The sequence below is a fragment of the Equus quagga genome, chromosome 14, assembly GCF_021613505.1.
Source record: "Equus quagga isolate Etosha38 chromosome 14, UCLA_HA_Equagga_1.0, whole genome shotgun sequence".
NCBI classification, from domain to species: Eukaryota; Metazoa; Chordata; class Mammalia; order Perissodactyla; family Equidae; genus Equus; species Equus quagga.
The window spans coordinates 25,917,799-25,941,930 of NC_060280.1; the positions used below are offsets into that span (position 1 = coordinate 25,917,799).

General features: G+C 37.6%; 2 protein-coding genes across 2 annotated transcripts in view; both read left to right on the forward strand.

Moving 5' to 3' along the window:
* LOC124225532 (olfactory receptor 52R1-like) overlaps positions 1 to 491 on the forward strand; it is an 800-nt gene extending 309 nt beyond the window's left edge. The window contains exon 2 of the mRNA XM_046638216.1: positions 7 to 491. Within this exon, the coding sequence (XP_046494172.1) occupies positions 7 to 491 (485 nt within the window). The remainder of the gene's footprint in view (positions 1 to 6) is intronic.
* A 19,767-nt stretch (positions 492 to 20,258) lies between these two features.
* On the forward strand, positions 20,259 to 21,203 carry LOC124225533 (olfactory receptor 51F1-like). Its single transcript, XM_046638217.1, has one exon. The coding sequence runs from the start codon at positions 20,259 to 20,261 to the stop codon at positions 21,201 to 21,203; it is 945 nt and encodes a 314-aa protein (XP_046494173.1).
* The last annotated feature ends 2,929 nt before the right edge of the window (positions 21,204 to 24,132 follow it).

Sequence of the window (24,132 nt, forward strand, 5' to 3'; positions counted from 1 at the left end):
TGAGAGGGCTGCTGTGGGTGAGCCCCTTCTGCTTCATGGTCTCCAGGATGCCTTTCTGTCCCAACCAGGTCATTCCCCAGTCATACTGTGAGCACATGGCTGTGCTGAAGCTGGTGTGTGCTGACACTACCATAAATCGTGCATATGGGCTCTTTGTGGCCTTCTCTGTGGTTGGCTTTGATACGATTGTCATCAGTATATCCTATGTGATGATTTTGAGAACTGTGCTGGGGTTGCCCTCTGGTGAAGCCCGGCTCAAGGCTTTTGGCACATGTGCTTCCCATATTTGTGTCATCTTGGCTCTTTACGTCCCAGCCCTCTTTACTTTCCTCACCCACCGCTTTGGACATCATGTGCCCCGAGTGGTACACATCATGTTCGCTAATCTCTATTTACTGGTCCCTCCCATGCTCAACCCCATCATTTACGGAGTTAGAACCAAACAGATCAGGGACAGGGTTATTCAAGGATGTTGTGGCAAAGACCCCTGATCCAAGAGGCATGACATCACAACAACCTCAATTGCCCCACTGATCTGGGGACATAAATGCAGAAAGATTGCCAGGCCATCACATATTGTCACAAAGTCTTCTCTGAACAATTGGCTCAAAGGTCGTCAACCTCCAGAAGCTAAAGAAACAATTTTTAGGATTGCCGTAACAAGAGCTCTCTGAGAGACATTATTGAGAATAAATGCTGAATTGACCCTATGTTTATCATCACAAGAAAACATTAAAAGACATGTTCGCCTATCAAATTAGTGAAGATTTGAAAGAAATGCCATCTTCTACAGACCACTAAGGCGAAAATTATTTTTACACCATCGGTAGAAATATAAGTTGGTATACCTTGTTAAGAAGGAGTTTAGAAATTTCCATCAAAACAGTTGAAAAGTGCATATAATTTCCCCATCTTGGGATCTCTTATAGAAATAGAATTTTAGAAAAAAGATACAAAGACATTCATAGATTCATTATTTATCAAAATGAAAACCGGAAAACATTCTAGAAACCAGGTAAAGCAATGAGCAATTGAATGTCATGTATTATTTAAGTACTGCATTTGCAAAGAGTATCTAAGGATTTGAAAAATTATCAAGGCATAATATTAAACAAGAAAAAAAAGTAAAAACAATGGTGCATAACACTGATGCCAATTCTAAAAAGGCCTACATGTGCATAGAAAAGGATTCGGGAAATACATCAGATGGCTAACAATAGCTGCTCAGAATAGTGAGATTTGCGGCATTTTAATGTCTTTTTTTGCACATTTATGTACTTTTAAAAATTATTCTCAATTGTGGAAGTTTAATTTTAGTGTGAGAAAAACGTAGTTGAAACAACAGCAAAAGTGTACAGAAGAGGTTAATTCAGTGCCAAAGCCTAGAGGAGTGGAGTTGGCAATCTGAAAGGATGAGGCACTCCAGAATAAAGTTAGTTCCAGAAAAGCTTGAAAATCTAAGTGTAAAATTGCTGCCAGAATCACAGCTTCTCAAGACTGCTAACAATGAGGATTAGGTTTGCTGAGTGTTGGTCTCTCTTTCCAAAATTTGCTGATTCTCTGATGACAGTGGATTTCAGAATGAAGAAGTTTTGGAAAAGAATGAGGAAGAAAATTCTTCTCTGAACATAGATTATGCACAGTTAAAGGCAGAAAGAGGGGCTGGCCTGGTGGCACAGCGGTTAAGAGCACACATTCCGCTTTGGTGGTCCAGGGTTTGCTGGTTCTGACCCTGGGTGTGGACCTATGCACTTCTTGTCCAGCCATGCTATTGTAGGCGTCCCGCATATAAAGTAGAGGAAGATGGGCACAGATGTTAGCTCAAGGCCAGTCTTCCTCAGCAAAAAGAGTAGGATTGGCAGCAGATGTTAGCTCAGGGCTAATCTTCCTCAAAAAAAAAAAAAAACCAATAAAATAAAATAAAAATAAAGTGTTCTATAAAAAAAAAGGTAGGGAGAAAGCCACTAGAAATTTTAATCATATTTGTTAATATTCAATTTCCTTTAAACAATTTAAGCTTTTTTTAGAGAACTATCTCTCCTTTAGTTTTTTCAAGCTTTTCAACTTTATTGCTGTGTTCTTAGCATACAAAAATATGCACAAAAATATAAATTTACAAAATTAAAGCATAATTTTGATAAGTTGGGATATATGCATACACCCGTGATATCATCACAACAAACAAGGTAATAAACATATCCATCACATTCATTGCATTTGTGTTTTTATCCTCATTCACCAGCTTTCTTGCAAAGTCAACCAGTAGTGAAGAAGGTTCTGGAACTCAAGCTAAGTTACTAAAACTAACATCAGATGAAGGTGCTTTAAGAGGAATCAGGAACATGTTTCCTTCTCTCAGAAAGAAACAGCTATTGGATTCTAAAAGTGCCCCCAGAAACGAATGGCTATTCTGAAGGAGTATTTTCATAATTCCCCATTTTTAGAATTCTATGGGACCATGATCCCCCTATCAGCAAATCAGTTACTTATTGTGAGTCTCTCTTTTTTCTGTTTAAAATTAGCTTTATTGCTGTATAACTTGTGACCATAAAATGCAAATATTTTAATACACAGTTTAATGAGCTCTGACACATGTAAGTGCCTGTGTAGCTACCAGTCCAACTAAGGTATAGAACATTTCCATCACTTCATGAAGACTTCTCCTGCCTCTTTATTGTCAATCCCGTCCTTTCTACCCCAACCAGGCAAATCCTGACCTGATTTCTTTCACTATAGATTAATTTTTCTCTCACTAGAACTTTACGTAAATATAAGAATAAATGGTTCATTCTTTTGAGTCTGGTGTCTTGAGTAAGTGTAAGGTTTTTCAGATTCATCCATACTGTTACATGTATGAGTAGTTCATTTCCTATTATTGGTGAGTAGTAGAGTATGTTTCTTCAATATGCCTCAATTGGTCATTGTTACCTTTCTGCTTTGCTTCAGCCTTTCCAGCTTTCTTTCACTTTCAAACCCGTCAACCTCTTCTCTGTTGCAGGGCTTTGCTCTTATCATCCCACTTCCATTTCCCCTCATTGTTCTTTTCTAGGACATTCGATCTCCCTCTCATCATCCTTCACGTCTTAACTAATATCACTTTATTGGCAAGATATTACTTAACCTATGTATCTCAACCAGAACCTGCCTCCTAAAATTTTCTTTCAACATAAATATTTTATTTCTTTGTATGTTATTTCCTTTATTTCCATATTTTATTTCCTTTATATCTTCACAAAACATGCAATTATTTAAATTACTTGTTTATCATCTGTTACTCTGACTTGAATATAAATTCCATAAAAGCGTAGCATAATTGTTCACTATTCTATCCCCAAATCTAGCGTACTACAAAAAAAACTAGTTACCTGAATGAATGAATTTGTACGTGTGCGATACCATTGTCCCAACAATTCCACTACTGACCACAAGGTGGCACTTGGGGAGGTCATTTTTGCCTCCTTTCTCCAAAACTGGATACCAGACTCCTAGTTGTAAGGCCTCCTTTGGTCATTCCCATGGAAATTTTGAAGCATGTTGTTTGTCAAATAAGATAAATTTGTTCTATAAGTAAATATTTTCCCTCACTCACTTATTTTTATGAGCAAATATAAAACATTTGGAACACTTTAAATTTCTATTCAAAAAATACCTATTGAGCAATTACTTTGCACCAAGCATTCTGTAAGAGAATGGAGACAGAGTAGAGAAAAAGAGAAATTGGCAAGCAGAGCATCTAAGTAGTATGAGATGACCAAAATAAGCACACTGATTACCTAGATTTAAAGCTCCAATATAAAAACTAATTACTTAAGCTATGCAGCTCTATCATGATTAGAGACATCCTTAAGTATCCTGAATCAATGAAAATAGATGATTGCCTTCATTACAACCTAAAAAACCAGTAGGTCCAGGACATCAAGTTTGTAACTAAACACAAGCTTGTCTATGGTCATTAGCAAAAGCTATCGAGTGAGCACTTGGAGGGAGGGACTCAATTTCCCATTTGTAATATGGACAGAGTCATTACAGTGGCTCTCTCGTCTCAAGTAATGCACATCTCTAATGTGACATAGTGACTAAGAAAGGCCAGGAAGAACTTAACAAAAGCGGTCCCTGGCAGGTCGGCTTCTCCTGGTCTTTAAATGTTACTCAGAGTCAAACCATGTTCTCAGGGCTCAGTTCTAGAGTAATCACAAAAGAAGAATGCTTCATCAGTATTGTCTACTCAGCACAGGGCCAAACACAGTGTCATCAGTATGATGGCATTTCATATTCACATTCAACAAGCATTCCTTCATCACTTACTATGTGCCAGTACTGTGCTTGGTGTTGGATTACAGAGATAAAAAGCTCATAGTTCATCTTAAAAACCCCTCCTCTATACTCTCACATCACCTGAGACAGTCTGCTGTCATCAGAGTTGCTCCTCTATACTCTAAGGATCTGATTGTGTGTTTTAACGTTGATTCTCAAGCTGCTAATCCTAGAGTCACTGATTCTATCTTCTGAGCCTCAAACTCCCAGGGCCAGGGGAGGAAGACAAGAAAGCCCAAGGAGGTACAATGCCTGACTTTGCAGACACAGCCTTCACCTCGTCTCCATCCCAAATAAACTTGGAGTCTGACTATTTAGGTTCTGATTCCCAATGTGTCTGTCTTAAGTATGGACTATCATGGAAAAGATTTGGGATTCTCTAGTTTCTGGAAGCTCTCAAGATACCAGCCCTAATATTTATTACAGACCTTTGTGTCACTGCATGTGCATGCGTACAAGTAGCTCTAATTGTCCAGTTGTATTTTGTAGAGGAAGAAACAGAAACCAAATAATCTAAATAGCATCTTTAGGTATAATTCTGAGCCAGAATGTATAGCAAAGCCATAAAGTGGGGGGAAAATAAACAAACAAATAATAAAATAAAAACAGATTTCCTTGTTTGTAATTGAACCTTTCTAAGAAATAAGCTACAGGTCTGATAAACTCTGAGGAAAAATTCACTTGGTGATCCATATTACTGAGGCCCCCACAGTTATACAAAACTGTGCTCTAGGGAGCGATTTAAAAAGAAATTTATGCCAGTTTCTATTTCTTTAATGTGTCAACTCCATTTTGAACCTCATATTTTAAAAGAGGATCAAGGCTAGTGAGGAAGGGATAGACATAGGCCCCCTGTTTCAACTGGCTTCCAGAATGGAGTAGAAAGGGCTCAGTGGATGTTAACCAGATCTGCAGCAGCAGTTCTCTTACTACCAGAAACGGAGCAGTAACACGTCAGGTGACGCAGCGGGAAGGTGGAAGCAAGACATCAGGAAGGGAAGATCTGTTGAGGGAAAAGTAAACATTGCTCTGGAAAAGGAATAGAGAAGTCTAGCATGTGGCGATACAGACTCTGGACCAGTGTGGAGGTGGCTGGAATTACCAACAAAACTTATTTTTGAAGCTAGTTTTCCTGAATCGACGTGGGAGAGGGAGTCATGCATTCAGTAGTTTTTCAATAGTTACTCTTCTATGTCTTCTGTCTTACTAATCCTCAACTGCCATGTTTTTTACCATGTTTCAACTGATCGAGGCTTTTTGAGGGCTGCCACCAAACTATTTTTATTGCTGCATGGCCATCACTTAGCAACCTGGAATAGAGTAAATGCTTAAATATTTGGTAAATGAAGAAATAAGTGAATGATAAATACTGTATTCTACAAAGATACCATGTAGGATTTTAGAAAACCAAGTAAACCATTTTATGGGTTCTCTAGGAGCTCTCACTTTGACAAGGCACACAAGTACATGAACCCAAACTGCGTTATTGGTTTGTTAACTCACTGGCAACAGCAATGCTTCAGGCAGCAGCTGCTGAAGAAACTAGCCCTGAGGTGTCATCCCTTTTCCCAAGGTTCCCAGAAATTAGGCCCAAGATTTGAGAGAGCGAATGACTACAAGGAGTCAGGAGACCTGGAAGCTGGGTCTTTCCTCTGGGTGTGGCTGGCGAGGTTTCTACTCTTCCCTGGACCAGCTCTTCTGTCACCATTTCCTCAGCTCTCAGAATAAAACTACAATCACCAGTTAGACCTGCCTACTTCCCAAGAAATGGAGAAAGTTTTTATGCATACACAAGGAAGTTTGTGTATTTATGAATTCGCCCATCGGCAGGGAGACTTGAGGGCAGGATAGGCATCAGAAAAGACTTCACTGAGGAGGTGATGATTAATCTGTCTTAAATCGAGTAGTTTTAATTCATAAGATAGATAAAAATGGGAAGGAAAGGAGAAGCTGAGGAATCAGCATTTACAAAGAAATGAACCACGAAAGATCCAGGAGGAACAGCAAAGCAAATGTGGAAAGAAATGAGGCTGCAAAGTACAAGCTTGATCTTTCCTACCAGCTTAGGTTTTAGCTTACAGGACAGAGATTCGCCACTGTCTGTTTTAACCAAGGAATCCTGGGCAAACTCACAGAGGAGACTTGTCCTGTTGGGACTCCTAGAGAGAAACTAGATTTTGAGAGAAAACAGAAAACCCTGACAGGTAGAGCTGACCCCAGATCAAGGAGGAAAATTCATGGAATCATCCTCAGGATGATGTAAAGAATTAAATAGAGCCTAAGGGAAGAATACACAAGATTCTGATGGAGATAAGTCTCTGTCTCTCCCCCATTTTCTTGATTTTTCCAGTTTATTTTAATTCAATGTGTTTAAAAGAGAAGAGTTTTCAGACATGCCCACAGACATAATGAAAAAGTAATTTATTTCTTTAGACACAATTAACTTTTATGTGGAAAAAAAGGACAAGGGTTAATGTAGCATTTACTGTGACTCATTTCCATTTGGAAATTTAAAGTTTGAAACGTTTATTCTTCGTTCTGTAAATCTAGGCCTGTGATTTATGAACGCTGTCATCAAGAGAAACTGAATATAACTCAATTTTTTTTTAGGTTTAATTTAGGAAAAATATGTGTATCTTGATGCAAGGATTTTAACATATGATAAGTTGTTTCCTGTTCTGATGATTTTCTAATCACTCAGCTCTCATAATCCCTAGCCTTCTCAAAAACAATGTGTTTATTACTTGGTTAGTCTTTTCAGAGAGTAGGTTCCTCCTCCAATAGCAGTCATCTTCTGATGTCACCATTGGGGGCTAGCCTCCAACCCACTCCTTGTGTCTTTCCAAGGTGGGAAGATGCCCAATTCTGAATCTGTTTCCTGTTCTATTATCAGCTATGCTGTGGCTATTGAGAGAAACAGATTCCTCTTTGATGTGGCCTGTACCGACTACTTGTATGAACCATGTATTTCTTCCTGGTCCTGCTGACTTTCATGGTGGAGGCCCTTTTACATGCACCTAACTGAAGACACTGTCTGTTGTATTGGTTCCAAGCCCACAAAATCACCTACTGTGACTGCCTCTACTATGCCACGTCTGCTTCACCCATACTTTCTCCTGTCAGGCAGGGGTGGTCACATGCCATCTGGGTACTAGATACATCCATCTGCTTTTCACCTCATCGTGTCATTTTTGTCCCAATATCTGGCAGCCAAGCTGGGAACAGCTCTGATAACACAGAATATGCTGTGAGTGAACCCCCTTTGCTTCATGGTCTCCTGGTTGCCATTCTGCCTCAACCAAATCATCCCCTATACCTAATGTTAGCACATAGCTACACTGAAACTAGTTTATGCTGACATCAGACTGTATCTGTGGTCTCTCATGGCCTTCTCTGTGGTTTAATTTGATATATTGTCATTACAACGCCATTTGTTATGATATTGCAGGCTCTGGTATCGCTACCCTATGGAGAAGCCCTGCCCAAGGTACTTGGCATGTCTGTCATATTTGAGTCATCCTGTCCCTGTACCTCTCACCACTCTACTTCCTCTTCCATTGCTTTAGTTACCATTTGGTCAGAGTGGTTCCATTCACTATTTTATGATTGATTGTTTCTATAATATAGACGTACATTTTAATATTCATTTCTTGTGTATCCATCTAATTTAATACCTAATTAAGTTCTTTACATATTTCACATGATAAATTAATTGTTATGCTATAGAGCCAATCTTCTTAAATATTTCTCTGCACTGACTATAGCTATAAGCCTGTCTGGTACATAACAGATACTTAATAAATATCATATTGAATCAAGTGAACATATCCAGAGTGAATTTGTCTCTTTTAAAGGTACATTTTACTTTCAGGAAAAATTGTTTTCCATTAAAAAATCAATTTCTATACTGATAAAATCTATAATAACCTGGAATATGCAGCTCTATTCTGGATACTAGGATTTTAACCTAGTTAAAAATTAGTTCTTAGCTTCTTCTGGAGATATCTATTTTAAGAATATAGTAGCAGAGACCCCAAAAGCATTTTATTTTCCAGATAGAAAAAATTAGATAATTAATCTTTTTTGTAAATTCATCCTAATAAAATATAAAGCAAGAGAAAAGGTTTGAGAAACATACATACATAAATCTTAAAATCTATCTTGAAACTATTCAGGAAGGTCACACAGACACATAACAATCTTTGCCCTAAGGTATGTATGTTCAACATCACCACATTTTCCCCACTCACATTAGACTGTATTGTTCTTCAGTCAGACTTCTTACCCAAACGTCTGATGTCAGTAGCTGTTTCGTAGGTACCCAAAGAAGCCCTTTACTTTCACAGACCCACTAATAGTCAAGTGTTTTAAAACTCACAGAGAGAAACTGGCTTTTATTTTCTGCCATGCAGGCTTGATCATAACTCATGCATTACGTCGGACCAGGGCAAAAACAGAGACATGGTTAAAAGCACATAGCTGTGGTCCCCTGTCTATATTCATTCATCCATTCATTCAATAAATGTTTACAATGTTGAATACTTTGTCTGCATGAGGGGGGCAGGGGTCAACAAAATATTTTTCTTGTTCATTTCGTTGAATGAAATCACATTGAACACAGTGAGAAAGTATCTACTCTACTTCTGATATTAAGCCCAGCTCTTATCTTTCTAACCCTTCAAACTTCTTAAACCCAAAATGTCCCCTTGTCCAAAACTCATGATGAATTTACACTGCCCTTCCCTTGGACAACTCCAACTGTGTTGTGAATGCTGGTCCTGTAGCTGACTCCGCCAAATATCGATAGCAGTAATGATGAGAGGAATGAGGAGATCGATGCCATTTGGACACATATAGAGACACCATTCTCTTCTGTACTGGTTATCCACCAGGTCACACATAGAAAATCAAAGAGAAAGATTGGATAAACAACACCATTACTGGTAAAATGCTATGTGGCTGATCCTCTGCCTCCTAGAAGCCACTCCTCCTGCTTAAGCTTTAATTGTACACATAACAGCATCTCAAAACTCCATCAACTAGAACCCTGAATTCCTCCAAAAATCAGTGACAGAGGGAGTTCAAGGACTGTTGCATGTCTCCTTACAGTCTGTTCTACTCAGCAATAAATATCTCGTTAGAACAGTTGTTCTGAGAAAGCAGATGGAATCAAGAAGATTGAGGATGGATAGGGTTATAGTCTCCATTCCTCGGGAATTACCTAGTATGCAGGGTGCCTGTGAAGTGTTCTAGGAGTAGAATTTTATGTCCAGCCATCCTTAAACTGTGACATTAACTGTGTGTTCTGCACTTAGAGGAGACCTGATATTCAGGAAGAGCACAGGATTAGAATCAATAGACCTGGATTCAAATGCCAGCTTTTTATCTTAAGCAAGACATTTAAAATTCTAGTCCCTTAATTTATTCATTTCTAAATTGGAATTGTGAGCACCCACTTTAAACAGACAAATAAAAGTATGTGTTTAAAAGAACCAAATGCGGAGCTTGAACATATGGGTGTACAGTGAGCATTGGTGTTGTTTTCAGTGTTAGACAAGAGATATAAGTTGATATGGGTAAGAAAAGCATCAGAGAGAACAACTGAATCAGGTTGATCCCAGCAGAGAAATCAACTTTTAAAGAGAGGAAAGGAAAATTCACCTTGAAAATTGAGGCAATGGAATTCAGGAAGAGCAGGCTCCATCAAACCTCTCCCAATTGTGTTTACAAGAGCTTTAGGATGGCCCTGTGGATTTGTCTAGTCTTCACACTATATTTGATGGAGTTCAGCACACAGGGGGCAAAGGAAATGGAAGTGGGACAATAATAAGTGAACATATGGTGGAGCCTTGTGGAAAAACCCAGAGGCCAACTGAAAGACACCCCAGGGAATGCAGAATACTGCAATTGTCCCAACGTGGGAGACATAAGCGCTAAAGGCCTTATTCAGTCTCTATGAGGAGGCGATGCTGAGTCCAGAGCAGATGATCAGAATATAAGCGATGGCCATGTCCTTTAGCACTGTGGACTCCATAAAGCCAGAGTTGTGGAGGAATAAGAGCTGGATGATGCATCCAGTTAGGTGATTTTATGGGCATTAAACCAGAGGACACTGAGAATCATAAGCTTTGTGGAGAGAGGCAGCCATGGGTCAGTAGTAAAAAGCATGGAGGCTAATTAGCACATGTGTCATGGAACCTTGCCTCCAGTATCACCACCAACAGGGTCATGCTGTACTTAGAATGAAGAAGGAAATTGAGATCCAGATGTGGAATGCATCTAGCCCTGGAAAACCTGTTAGGAGGAAGATTGGGAACTCTGAAGCGATATTGCTGAGACATGATGTGATGAGTTGGTGAGGCAGCACCCAGTTTCACTGAACACCCCTACTGCTCAGAGGAAATCAAACTCTGAATCTGTCTGTGCCTGAGAGGTTGCTGAACAAGTTCTCCTTTAGAGCTGTAGAACCAGCCTGAGAGTGGAAAAACACAATAGCCTTCATTGATTTAGTTATTTGGCTTCTAAAGCACTTTTCACACTCATATGACTGTTTCATCTACCTCATAACAGTTTTGAATAAGTAGGTCTTACTACCTCGCTTTGATGGAGAAACTGAGGCTGTAGCAGAGATTGAGATAATGCTACCCTGCCCAAAGATCCTATCCTAATCCCATGGCCAGTTCACTGCATTTCCATCAGTCACAAGAGTCAGAGTAGGAACCAGGCAGAATCCCCAAGATTTTGGAAGGAAGATTGGCACTAAATTCTGAACTATCCGAACAACTGTCCCTCCTGTTGAAATTGGATCCAGCAAACAGACAGAACGTCCACCTGCTTTCATCTTTTATGAGTCTCAGCTATCATCTGCAGCCCTGGCTCTGTGCTTTACTTGCTCTACAGGCTAATGCAGTCTTGCACTTCCATTCAAACCCAGGCAGGGAGAGGAAAAACAAGTGATTCCCAGGCTAAGGCTTTATGTTGAATTCCAGGGAGCTTTGCTTTATCCCCTCAGGTCCATGGGGATTGGGGGGAAGCTTTGAGAAAAGTAATTAAAGCATTTTATTGCCAGCTACGAAATGGGTTGTCATTCTGAGTAAGGTTTTCCCAGGTGAATCCTCGCACTTCCCCAGTGGGCCAGAGCCCCTGATCCAGAGAAACGTCCCTGAATGGATCTATTAGAAGGTAAAGGATACTAAACCATTGTAAAAATGAATCCTAAGGAAGCAGGGAATGATCTTGCAATTTTTAGTGAAATTCAGAGAACTCTATCTGGTGCTAATTATATTTATCTCCTCCTTCACTTGCTACCTCACAAGGCTGTTTGTTTAAAGTCATATTCTATTTGCAGAATTTGAAAGTAAAAATACAAGATAAGAGGATTGCATAGACTGAAGGCTTTATGTTTTGCAGTTTGTGATTTATAATAACAGCTATCAAAATAATAACAAAAGAACGCAGTCTGGCTGATATGACATACAACAACTGGAAATGTGAAAAGTCATGTAGGTAAAGCCTATTATCAGAAAGAAAAATATTCTATTAATCAGAAACACACACACTAAGTCAAGAGGATAGTACGAGATATAGCTAACTAACATACTGAGTCACCTCTTGGCTCATGAGGCCTCAGGGATTTCAAAGAGTATCTTTTCGCTCTGGCTCTTTTTCTCCTCTATGTTGCACCCAATCCTACCAGCCGAGATCTCAACTTTATTTTAGCTGCTTCAATAATTGGAGAGCATGAATAGATCCTTAAAATGAATAAATCATTGAAGTCTATTAAAGTCTCTTTCAATAGTAAACTTGGGAGCGGTAGTTGTAGTAAAAACAAATCCTTTTCCTACTCATTCTGACAGTTCTTACACCATAAATCTTCATATATTATATTTTTTAAAAGTTCCTCTCTACTGGGAAGAAGGAGATAAAATATTGAAAGGACTAAGGGAACCAGAAAACTCAGGATTTTTTTCTTTTTCTTAATTAGCAATAGAAACAATTAACTTTTTTTTTAGTTTTACCATGTCAAAACTGTGCTAAGCACTTTACATATATCATTTTATTTAATCCACAACTAACATGTTTTAAATATTTCAAGCATAATTACAAAAATATTATTTTTTACCAAGCTCTACACAGATAATCCCCTATTCATTGAGAATCACCCACGTGACAAGCAATATGGTAGGTGTTAGACATCTTTTATGTCAAATAATCTGCATAAAAGTATTACATTATTATCCACATTTACAGATGAGACAAGTAACATGCCAAGTGTCGCAAAACTAGTGATGGCAGAGTCAAGATTTAAATATCAATATGTCAGATTCCAAAATTGTCACGCTTTCAATGTGAAATCATGAAGAAAGTGATAGCAAAAGGGAAGATTATATTATTTATATTTGTTGCTATGACTTTGAAGCATGCACTCCATTGAATGTGATGAGGAGCAATGACTAAGTGAAAAAATATTTCAGGTTCCACAACTTACCAGCTGTATACTTGAGCAAATTGCTTTAACACACTTGTGCTCCAGTCTCTTCATCTGTTAAATGAGGATAACAATAATTATAAACAAATCATATGGTACTATTTTGTGGATTAAATGATATAATTAAATGTGAAATATACTTTCTAAACTGTAAAACCCTTAACAGATGTTACATTTTTAAATAGCTCATATAGCCCATTCTCTTTTGACGTTTTCAGCCTGATCTTCAATTAGTCTCTTCCGTATGTCAGGAAAAGATGATCAGAAAAGGAGACATCAAGGTTTTAGGCACTTGAGTCTGTATAGTTGTTTGCTAAGAGCAGAAAGGGAATTTGGGCACCTTCAAAGTAACAGAGGGATGACACGCGAGTGAGGACAACAGATGTTTCTCAGTTATCTATTGCTAGAAAACAAACCTCTCCAAAATCTAAGGTCTTAAAACAAAATTTAAATGATTGCACATGATTCTTTGAGTCAAAAAGTCAGGTGACTCTGGCATCAGCTGGGGTAATTCATGTTTCTATACTCTGCTGGCAACTGGACTGGGTTGAAATGTCCACAGTGGCCTGGAATATATGCCTGAGATCTAAAACTGGCTGTGGGTGAGTTCTGTATTAATTTCCTCTTACTGCTGTCACAACTTACCATGAATTTTTTGGCTTAAAAAGCCCACAGATTTTTTAATTTACAGTTTTGGAGGTCAAAATTCTAAAATGAATCTTATGAGGTCAAAAATCAAAGTTTAGTAGAGCTGCATTCCTTCTGGAGGCTCTAGGAGAAAAATCCATTTCCTTACCTTTTCCAGTTTCTAGAGGTCATCTGCACTCCTCAGCTTATGGCTCCTTCCTTACATATCTCCAACAACTCCTTCTATAGTCACATGTCCTGCTCTAACTCTAACTGTCCTGCCTCCCTCTTATAAGAACCTTTGTGATTACATTGGATCCAACTGGATAATCCAGGATAATTTCTCCATCTCAAAATTCTTAAGTTAATCACATCTGCAAAATACCTTTTGCCATGTAAAGTAACAGATTCACAGGTTCGAGGGGTTAGGACACAGACATTGTTGGATAGTCATTATTCAGTCTACCCATGAAGGTATAATTCTCCTCCCCCTATCCTGTCCCCTCCACATGGTCTCTCATCCTCCAGGCCTTCTATCTCCAAGCGGCCTCTCTCTCCAGCAGGACAGACTTGACTTCTTTACCTGGTGGCTCATGCCCAGAGTAAAAGCAGAAACTTTTAGGGCCTGTTGGAGCCTTGGCTTTCCCAGAAAGTCACTTCTACCACATTCTATCAGCCAAAGCAAGTCACAAACTATGTCAAGTCAGTGTGGGTGGATACTTCATATTTTATTGATCACTCTATATCCTCTATATATCTCCCTTTCTATAGAGGAGGGATCATTCTATATCTCCACTCCCTAGAATAGTTTAGGCATATAATACATGCCTAAAAAATACTTGTTAATAACTCCTTATGTTTCTAGGTCAGATCTTCCATTTGAGCCCCAGACCTCCATATTCAAGGGCTTAATATATATATCTCCAGTCAGTTGCTTCTCAGGCATTTCATTCTCAAAATGTCTAAAACTAAACCAACCATCTTCCCCTTCAAACTTGTACCAGGAAATGGGCCATCTGATAAGAGCCACAACTCTGGACCACCTGCACTCCCTCACTACCTGCACCCAGTCCATCATTAACACCATTCCAATTTTACCACTAAAACATCCTTCATGTCCAGTCACTCTCTCTATCTCTTGCCATAGCCACAGAAAGGCTAAAAGAAAACAAAACAAAAAACACAGAAATCCCACCCATAGAGAAAGATGTGAATGAACTTGAACTGCCACGCCCTGTTAGTGGATGGGAAAATGGCTATAATTGTTTTGGAAAACTTCCTGGTCCTGTCTACTAAAGCTGGTCATACACATACCTAGTAATCCAACAATTGCACTTTCAGGCGTATAACCATTGGCAATGCATGCATATATTTTCTAAATGCCAAGGAAAATGATGTTCATAGCAGAGTAATTCGCAATAGAAAACAAAACTGGGGAAAACAACAAATATCCATTAACAACGAAATGGATAAGTTAAAAGAGGCAAGGTATAGTCATTGAGTGGAACATCATACAGCAATGAAAATGAAGGAACCATAATTACATATAACTATGTGGATGATTTTCACAAACAATGTAACGTAAAAAAAAAAAAAAAGCCAGATATAAAAAAGCGGATTTGAATACAGAACTATTCCATTCATTTAAAGCTCAAAAACAGGTAAAATTAATCATTTTGGTAGAAGTCAGGATAGTGACTGACTTTGAGGAGAGAGGAAGAATGATCGAAAGATTGCAAAAGGTGGTTTCTGGGACACTAGTGGTTTTCTATTTATTTATCTAGGTAATGGTTACATTGATGTGTTTGAATGTAAAAATCCAAGCCATACACTTGTGAGTTGTACCCTGAAGTATATTATACTTCAATAAAAGGTTTACTTAAAATACTTAAGGACAAGTTCTTTACTTTGCCATCTCTGTTAGTAAGCCATCAGAAATAACCTAGCCATAAAATTTTCTACCTAGTCTTAAACTTTAGGATCTTTATATAAATCTGTGTTTGAATATTACCTCTAATACTCACTGTCTATATAAAATTTGACAGGATCCTTGGCCTTTCTGATTCTAATTTCTCAACATATGAAGTGAGGATATTACAATTTACTTGCAGGTAGCTGTTGGAATCAAACAGATAATTAAATCTTGTAAGTATGGTAATCAGTGGGTAATTAAATCTCATAGTTGCTCAGTAAATGAAATCACTATGTCCCACCTTCATTCTATTTCTGAGGAAACTGAGATCCAGAGGGGTTCCTTAAACTTTCTAAGGCTTACAAGTAGCTACTTGAAAATCAGGAAAAATCCTTAGAATCTCATCCTTCTACTCTTTTTAAGAGTAAGTCTCAATCCTTATTGTACCCCAAAATCAAATGGGACTCAAGTCCAGTAGCGTAAGGATAATTCAGTTTGTCTGGGATGGGCACAGTATATTTTTAAAAGCTTCCCGGTTGATGTTAATGTGCAGTCAGGAATAATAATGGCTGCATTATAATAAGCATGATCTATATTGCCTATCTTAATACAGTTATTATAAAATTTAGATAGATTAATATTTCTTCATTTGCAATCAAATGTGTCCTTATTTCTAATATTCTAATATGCATCTGTTTTTACATTCAAAGTATATGAATTAAGACTGTATTTCCCAATCAACATATATGATCATTACAGTATTTTTCTTTTCCTAAAACATATTATTAAATCAATGTTTTTTAATAATTGATTGCATTTAAAAAGTCAAGGACTTAAAAAGTCATGGTACTAAAATAAACACAAACATTAAGTAGAAAAATGGTTTCATATATTTTTATACTTTAAAAATTTGAAAAAAAATTTTTTCAAAGTATCTAAGTATCAAAGTATTTCTAAGCATCATGGCCTTGTGCTTTATCCACCTCCTGATGTGCTTCTCACGACATAAGTAAGGTTCATCCTGGTTTTGGAAGATTGCTTTGATACCCAGCTTTAGGTTTGGGGGAAACTTGGAATCAGAACGAAGAACTTACAGGACTATGGCCAATGATGAACGGCAGAGAGAAAAGGGAGAAAAAAATAAGCGAACATGTCTTTATTCATCATCCATAATGAATCCAGCTGGGATGCAGTAGGACTAATGCAGAGTTTTTGCCTTATAGAAGTTTATTATTCCACAACCTACTTGAGAATCAATCCAGCACATGTGAAACAGAAGTGAGATACATGATATTCTCATTACAAGGAAATAAAAGAAAATCAAAATCGGTGTTATGGAGAACACCGGAAAGTAATTTTGACAATAGAAAGAGCTCAGCCTTTAGCTTCAAATAAGCCTAATTTGGACCCTCGCTCTCCCATTTGCTAGATACATCACCTCAAACAAGTTACTCAAGCAATCTGAGCTTCAATTCGCACTATGACAAAAGGATGAAAAAGATGTCCTGTACTCCTGTTCCATGCTTAATCCTCCTGCCGTCCAAGGGATTATCTAAAGAGAAACAAGGATCTTTTAAACTTGCAAATGTGTTCATGACCTTTCTATGATTAAATCGTTTTTCTGTTTTCTACTGTTTCAGGTGAAAGATGAAAGGCTTACATGGTACTTATCTCCCTTCCCAGCCTTCTCTCCATCCACACTCTTCCTTGCTTTCCTGGGCTCTAGCCACAGGACTTCGCTTAGACTATTTCAGCTCAACAACAAAAAAACCAACAATCCAATTAGAAAATGGGCAAAAGATCTGAACAGAGATTTCTCCAAAGAAGATATACAGATGGCCAACAGGCATATGAAAAGATGCTCAACATCATTAGCTATCAGGGAAATGCAAATCAAAACTACAATGAGGTATCACCTCACTCCAGTCAGAATGGCTATAATTAACAAGACAGGAAACAACAAATGTTGGAGAGGGTGTGGAGAGAAGGGAACCCTTGTTCACTGCTGGTGGCAGTGCAAACTGGTGCAGCCACTATGGAAAGCAGTTTGGAGTATCCTCAGAAAATTAAGGATGGATCTACCATATGATCCAGCTATTCCACTGCTGGGTATTTATCCAAAGAACTTGAAAACACAAAGGCATAAAGATACTTGCACCCCTATGTTCATTGCGGCACTATATACAGTAGCCAAGACATAGAAGCAACCTAGGTGCCCATCAAGGGAAGAATGGATAAAGAAGATGTGGTATTTATACACGATGGACTACTACTCAGCCATAAGAAATGACGAAATCCGGCCATTTGTGACAACATGTATGGACCTTGAGGGTATTATGCTGAGTGAAATAAGTCAGAGGGAGAAAGTCAAATACCAGATGATCTCACTCATAAGTAGAAGATAAAAACGACAAAAAAAAAAAAACACATAGCATTGGCGATTGGACTGGTGGTTACCATTGGGGAAAGGGGGAGGGGGGAGGGCAAAAGGAGTGATTAGGGTCACATGTGAGGGGATGCACTATAATTAGTGTTCGGGTGGTGAACATGATGTAATGTATACAGAATTTGAAATATGATGTACATCCAAAAAAAATAAAAATAAAAAACAAAAACAAGGAACATGAGGAACTTTCAGGGGTGATGGATATGTTCACTATCTTGATTGCGGTGTTGGTTTCACGGGTGTATATACATGTCAAAACTTAGCCAATTGTGCACTTCAAATATGTGTAGATTATATGCCAATTATATCTCAATAAAGCTGTTTTTTTTAAAAAAAAAAGACTATTTCAGCCTCAGAGTCTGAAAAATGCATACTCTCTGCTTGAACCACATCTCCATCCTCCTGCTCTTATTTATTCTCTATTTATCCTTCAGATTCAAGCATGAAAGTAGGTTTAAGTAAATTTAATGTATCTGTTTTTCTCATTATTAGGGCTCACTCACAGACCTGGACAGCACATAGTAAATATCCAGATAAATTATTAAATTAAAATAAATGTTTGTTTTATTAAACTAATTTAATTAATTTATTTATTAAACAAAATTTATTATTTTATTTAAAAAATAGCCACACATGAATGAGTTAATTAACCCACAAAATATAGCACATAGTAGCTGCTCAAAAATAACAGTTATCATTATTTCAGAAAATACCAAAAAATTCTGTTTGTTGACGACTTGCTTTCATGCTTTCTTTTGGTCTTTCCTCTTTCCTTTTTCCACTCCTTAACTGATTGAAAAAATATTTGCTAAGTGCTTTCTTCCTTCTGTTTAATGATTCTTTCTTTTAAGGCAGAATGAAAGGAATGAGATGCTAAATGAAGGACATTAGATAGTACACGTAATGAATCCCTCCCTAGGGGGGCCTACGTTAGATACTCAAGTTATGTTGCTTCCTTTCCTTTTGCCCCTGGCGGGTATAATCCACAGCAGGAAAGATCTGGTTAATGTCTGCGCAAGAATGCTACTTTAATGAGGTTTTCCTCAAGTGTATCAGGTGCCTGAGGAAATGTGTGCATTTTCTCTGTGATGAGTTGAGAGGTCCCACTGGGACCGGGGCTTCTGCTCTTGATAAGTCAATCACCTGGGAAAAGCTATTGAAATGGCACTTTGCTCCTATCAGACAAGGCTGAAGTTGTAGATTCTCCCACACTAAGTGTCTCAGGAAGAAGTTCCAGCAGCTCAGGAGTTTTCACTTCTTTCTCTCTCATAGGGTCCTGTGAAAACAAAGTAACTTCTTCCTCCAGTGAATAGCAGGTAAGCAATAGAAAGAAGAGAAGATGTGAGGGAGAAGCACCAGGGTCTCAGAGAAGGAGAGAAAGTGGGAGAAGAAATTTGAAAGAGGAAGAAATATCTCTTTCCTTTTCTAGGCTTTGTGCAGTAGTGACAAGGGAGATGGAAATGGAAGTGAGTGTTTGGGGGAAAAGAGTGCTGCAGCAACTCTCTAGAAGTTTAAAATAAAAATGAATATTAAAACCTTCCCCTGAAACTCAGAATCATGAAAATTCCTATTGGCCTCATTGACGCTTGGATGGGGAGATATACCAAGGATAGCAACTGCTAAGGGCCAGGACTATGGCGAGGGGAATGCAAAATTGAGGGGGACATCAAAAAATTCAGTAATCGTGATAAATGATATTTTAATGGAATATTTTTTAAACCTAAATTATTTTTTTAAATTCATGATTAATAAAATATCGAAATTTTAAATAAATGTCAGTACCATGCCAAGCCATATTACAGCCTAAGGCAAAAAGGAAAAGTGCGCATCCCTAGTTTTAATGGTGGAAACTCATCAATAACATTTTCTTAAATCTACTTTTTTGCTTATCTCATTTTCAATTTGCCACGTTGGAAATTTTCTCTTGACTAAGTGAGAATTCTAAATAATTTTCGATTAACATTAGCTGAAGTAAAATTAACATAAATTCTATTTCAGCATAAATAAAATATTTAAATTTAAAATAATGGTGTGAGATTTAATACAATTACTTTTAAAGTTTTCAAGTGTGTTAATTTTTATATTCATCCGATTGCTGAGTTTTTTAGCACCCCCCTTATACTTCATACCCACGGCAAATGGTTTTCTTGCCTCACCCAAGCTTCAGCTCTGCTGCTCATAGCATGTGATAAGCATGATATAGTAGGAAAAGCAAAAGCTTTGAGTCAGAAAGACTTGCCTTTTACTTTTGTTTAATGAATTAACTTAACTTAACCTGGCTGACCCTCTATTTACTTATCTGTAAAATGAAGGTGATAGAAAAGAGCTACCGCTCAAGTAACTGTAAGGACGACATGATGTGTAATAAATTAAACAACTACAAAAATGTCTCACAGAAAGTAGCTTTGTCTCAATGAAATGTGTCATTGCAGGAACTTACTGAAGGGGAGTGCCATTTCATCCAGACCACCATGCTATCCACTGGTAACTCCACTCCCCAAACTTTCTTCTTGACTGGAGTTCCAGGGCTAGAAGCTTTTCACGTCTGGTTTTCCATCCCCTTTTGCTGCCTCTGTATGGTTGCCCTCCTGGGGAACAGCGCTATTCTGTATGTGGTGATCACAGACTCCAGTCTCCATGAGCCCATGTACTATTTTCTCTCCATGCTCTCCGCCACTGACATGGGCATCACTATTTCTTCTCTTCCCACGACACTGGGTGTCCTCTGGTTCAATGCCAGGATCATCAGCCTAGATGCTTGCATTGTGCAGATGTTCTTTCTGCATGGATTCACCCTCATGGAATCCTCTGTGTTTTTGGCCATGGCTTTCGATCGCTTTGTCGCTGTCTGCAACCCCCTAAGATATGCTATGATTCTGACCAACTCTAGAATCATCAAAGCTGGCATAGTGATTTTTGTACGAATGCTGGTCAACCTGATGCCCTTGCTCCTGCTCCTTAAGCGTTTGTCCTTCTGTGGTCCTAATGTGCTTTCTCACTCCTATTGTTACCACCCTGATGTAATTAAATGTTCTTGCACAAGTATCAAGGTCAATAGCATCTGTGGCTTAGTTGCTCTCATTCTGACATCGGGTGTAGATATTCCCTGCATTTTCTTCTCCTATGTGCTGATCATCAAGTCCATTCTCAGCATCACCTCCCCAGAGGAGAGGCAAAAGGCTTTTGGCACCTGCATCTCTCACATTGGTGCTGTTGCCCTCTTCTATATCCCCTGGGTCATCTTGGCTTTGGTACATCGTTTCGGTCACAATGCTCCTCCATATGTCCACACACTGATGTCAAATCTCCATTTCCTATTTCCCCCAGTGCTGAACCCCATCATATATAGTGTGAAGACCAAACAAATTCGTAAAGCTTTCCTCAAGCTGTTTCCAAGCACAGAGTACCCAGTCTGACTATGCAACGACTTAGATAGAGATAATCTTTCTTCCTTACTGTCTTCCTTCTTCCCTCAACATTTTACTGAGTAATATCAGGCTTTTTCTTAGTATTGGTAATACAAGGCCACATAAGAAATATCCCTGACCTCTCAAATAGTTTATATAGTCTAGTAGCAGGGACATAAAATTAAATATACAATAACAATAATGAATGAGAAGTATTATCACGGAAGTATATTCAAAAGGCTATACAGACACGGGAGAAAATATCTAAGTCATATTCGAGACTCAAAGGATTCTTAGAGGCGGTGACTACTTGGACCAAGAAAAATGTGTAACAAATAAAGATGGAAGGGCCAGGGACACAGCACCGTGAAGTCAATGAAATATGGATAGCTTAATACACCAAGGAACTGTGTGTGGTTAGTGTTGCTGGAGTAAGTGGTTTGTGTGCTAGGAGAAGTGGGAAGAGAGGTTATATGTGAGATTATAAAATAATCTTCATGTTAGAAAAGTTAAAGCATGGAAACTTTAAAAAAAAAGAGAATAATCAGCTGGAATTGGGAAGCTTTATTATATTCCCTTTTAGGTAACATCCATTGTGATCTGGACAAAAACATTCTCCCTTTATTCTTCTGATTTGAGGCAATCTTTAAGAAGTACTTTAGTCTTCTGTTGTGAGTTTGGACTACTTTGCAATGACCTTCACTCCCATTTGTCCTGGTTTATTCATAGGCGTTAGCTCTGGTATTATGATCTACTGCTACCAGACTTGAAAGTGATTCTAAGATTTCTAGTTTACACTCAGGTTCTTATGTCCTCAAGGACATATAATGAGGATAATAAGATTCCAAGAGCTCAAAGGAGAAGACAGAATTAGTAGTAAAATTCAGTGACCTCCTGTCTTTCCTAACAATATCCAGTTTCCAAATACCCTTCCCTTTCTCCTCTCACAAAAATCCTCTGAAATAAGACGAAAGATATATATAAAAGGAGGGTCAAAAGTTGGGAAAGAGTATGAAATACTTCACTGAAGGAAAAATATTTTTGTTGCTTATTTTGTATTTTGTAGAAAAGTTTATATCTTAAAATGATGTGTAGCTCATTGGGTTTAAGAATATAATAGCATTTCTGAACTTACTATAAACAGTATTAACTTTGCCTTTGCTAAATTTCCTTAGAAGCAGCAGTAAAATTGAACAAGCAATGGTAGATAAATGATAAGTTAGTAGAATTGTCATATTAAGTATGTACATATAAGTGTGTGTCTGATCACCCCCTAGTAGGTTCTATTATGCTTTCCCCCAATTTCACTCTCCACAAATAAAGTCTCATGATTTCATGTGTTTCTTTCCTGTCATAAAGTCTTTATAGGTTTCCTTTCCTCACCATTTCTTCTCCAGAAAATGAAATATTTGAAGATACAGTTAAAACTGGGCTTAGAGAGAAGTTTTTAGTCTAAAATGCACACATGACGAAATACAAGAAAGGGTGAAAACAAGTTATTTAAGTATCCATCTCCACAATTTAGAAAAAAAGAAAAGAAGGTGTTTAAAAAGCAGAATAAATGAAATAATAGATACTAGTGCAAAAACTTATTTTAAAAGCCGTCATACAATAAATAAGATAAAAAGGCAAAAGTTAATTTATCAGAAAGACTAATCAACTTGACTGGCAAGAATGATGAATCATAATTGAGGAAAAGCACAAAAAATCAACATTACGAATGAGGAGGTGACATCATTACTGATCCTACAATTTAAAGATGTAAAAGAAAATAATTCTTAAAACCTGGATGCCAATTCTTTGAAAATTTAAATGAAGTGTACAAATGCCTAAAAAAGCACAACTTAGAATGGGCATAAAAGAGAAAAAAACCTCAATGGTCTCATATCTGTTAAATACATTATATCCATATTTACAAACAAATGCAAATACATAAAAGAAGAAAGGAAGGAAGAAAGAAGGAAGAACGGATTGAGGGAGAGAGAGACAGAAGAAGGGAAGGAGGGAAGGAAGAGGGGAAAAAAACTAACAGAATAATTGGCTTCAATCTCCAACCCACAGAAAACTTACACAAACTTACACAAATTCCAACTTTACACTTACTCTTCAAGAGAACAGGAAAGGAAGGAATACTTCCTAATGAGTTTTATAAAACCGAATTTATTCAACATTACAAAGAATGACCCAGCCAATGCAATAATGCAAAGCAAAATAACACATTCACACACACACACGAAAGCACAAATGCACATATACACAGAATAAATGGAGAGGAAAGAAGAAATATAATTACTATTATTTATAGAACCCCTGACAGGTTATGTAAAATACAAGAAGAATCAACAGATGAACTTTTAAGTTAAAACTGGATTTAGGAAGATTTATGATACAATGTCACCATACAAAAAATATTTTTCATATTTTCCACTAACAAATACTCCGAAGAGTAGATTTAAAAGATTACTATTTAAAATACATTAAACAATCAAACACCTAAGAATAAATTTTACAAAGGTGTAAAGCACCTCTACTCTTAAAACTATAAAACAGCATTGAAATTTTAAAAATTATAAATAAATGGAGGGGTAAACCACATTCACAAATTGGGTGATTCAGTGCTTTGAATTACTGTGAAATATTCTGAGACCAAAATAGTTTACAGATTCAATGCAATCCCCTCAAAACCTCAGAACTTCTGTGTGTGTGTGTGTGTGAATTAACAAGCTGATTCTAAAATTCATAATGAAATTAAAATAGTAAAATTTGAAATCTTACTCTGTTCAGTATCAGAACTATTACAAAGCTACAATAATTAAAACAATGTAGTGTTGGCCCAGAATTAGACAAATGGAGTAATGAAGAGATTAGAGAGCCCAAAACAGACAGATCAAATATACAGACACTCTATTTATAAAAAATGTGGAACCATATAGCCTTG

Coding starts and splice junctions, on each gene's coding strand:
- LOC124225533 (XM_046638217.1), top strand. CDS start 20,259: ATGCTATCCACTGGTAACTCCACTCCCCAAACTTTCTTCTTGACTGGA.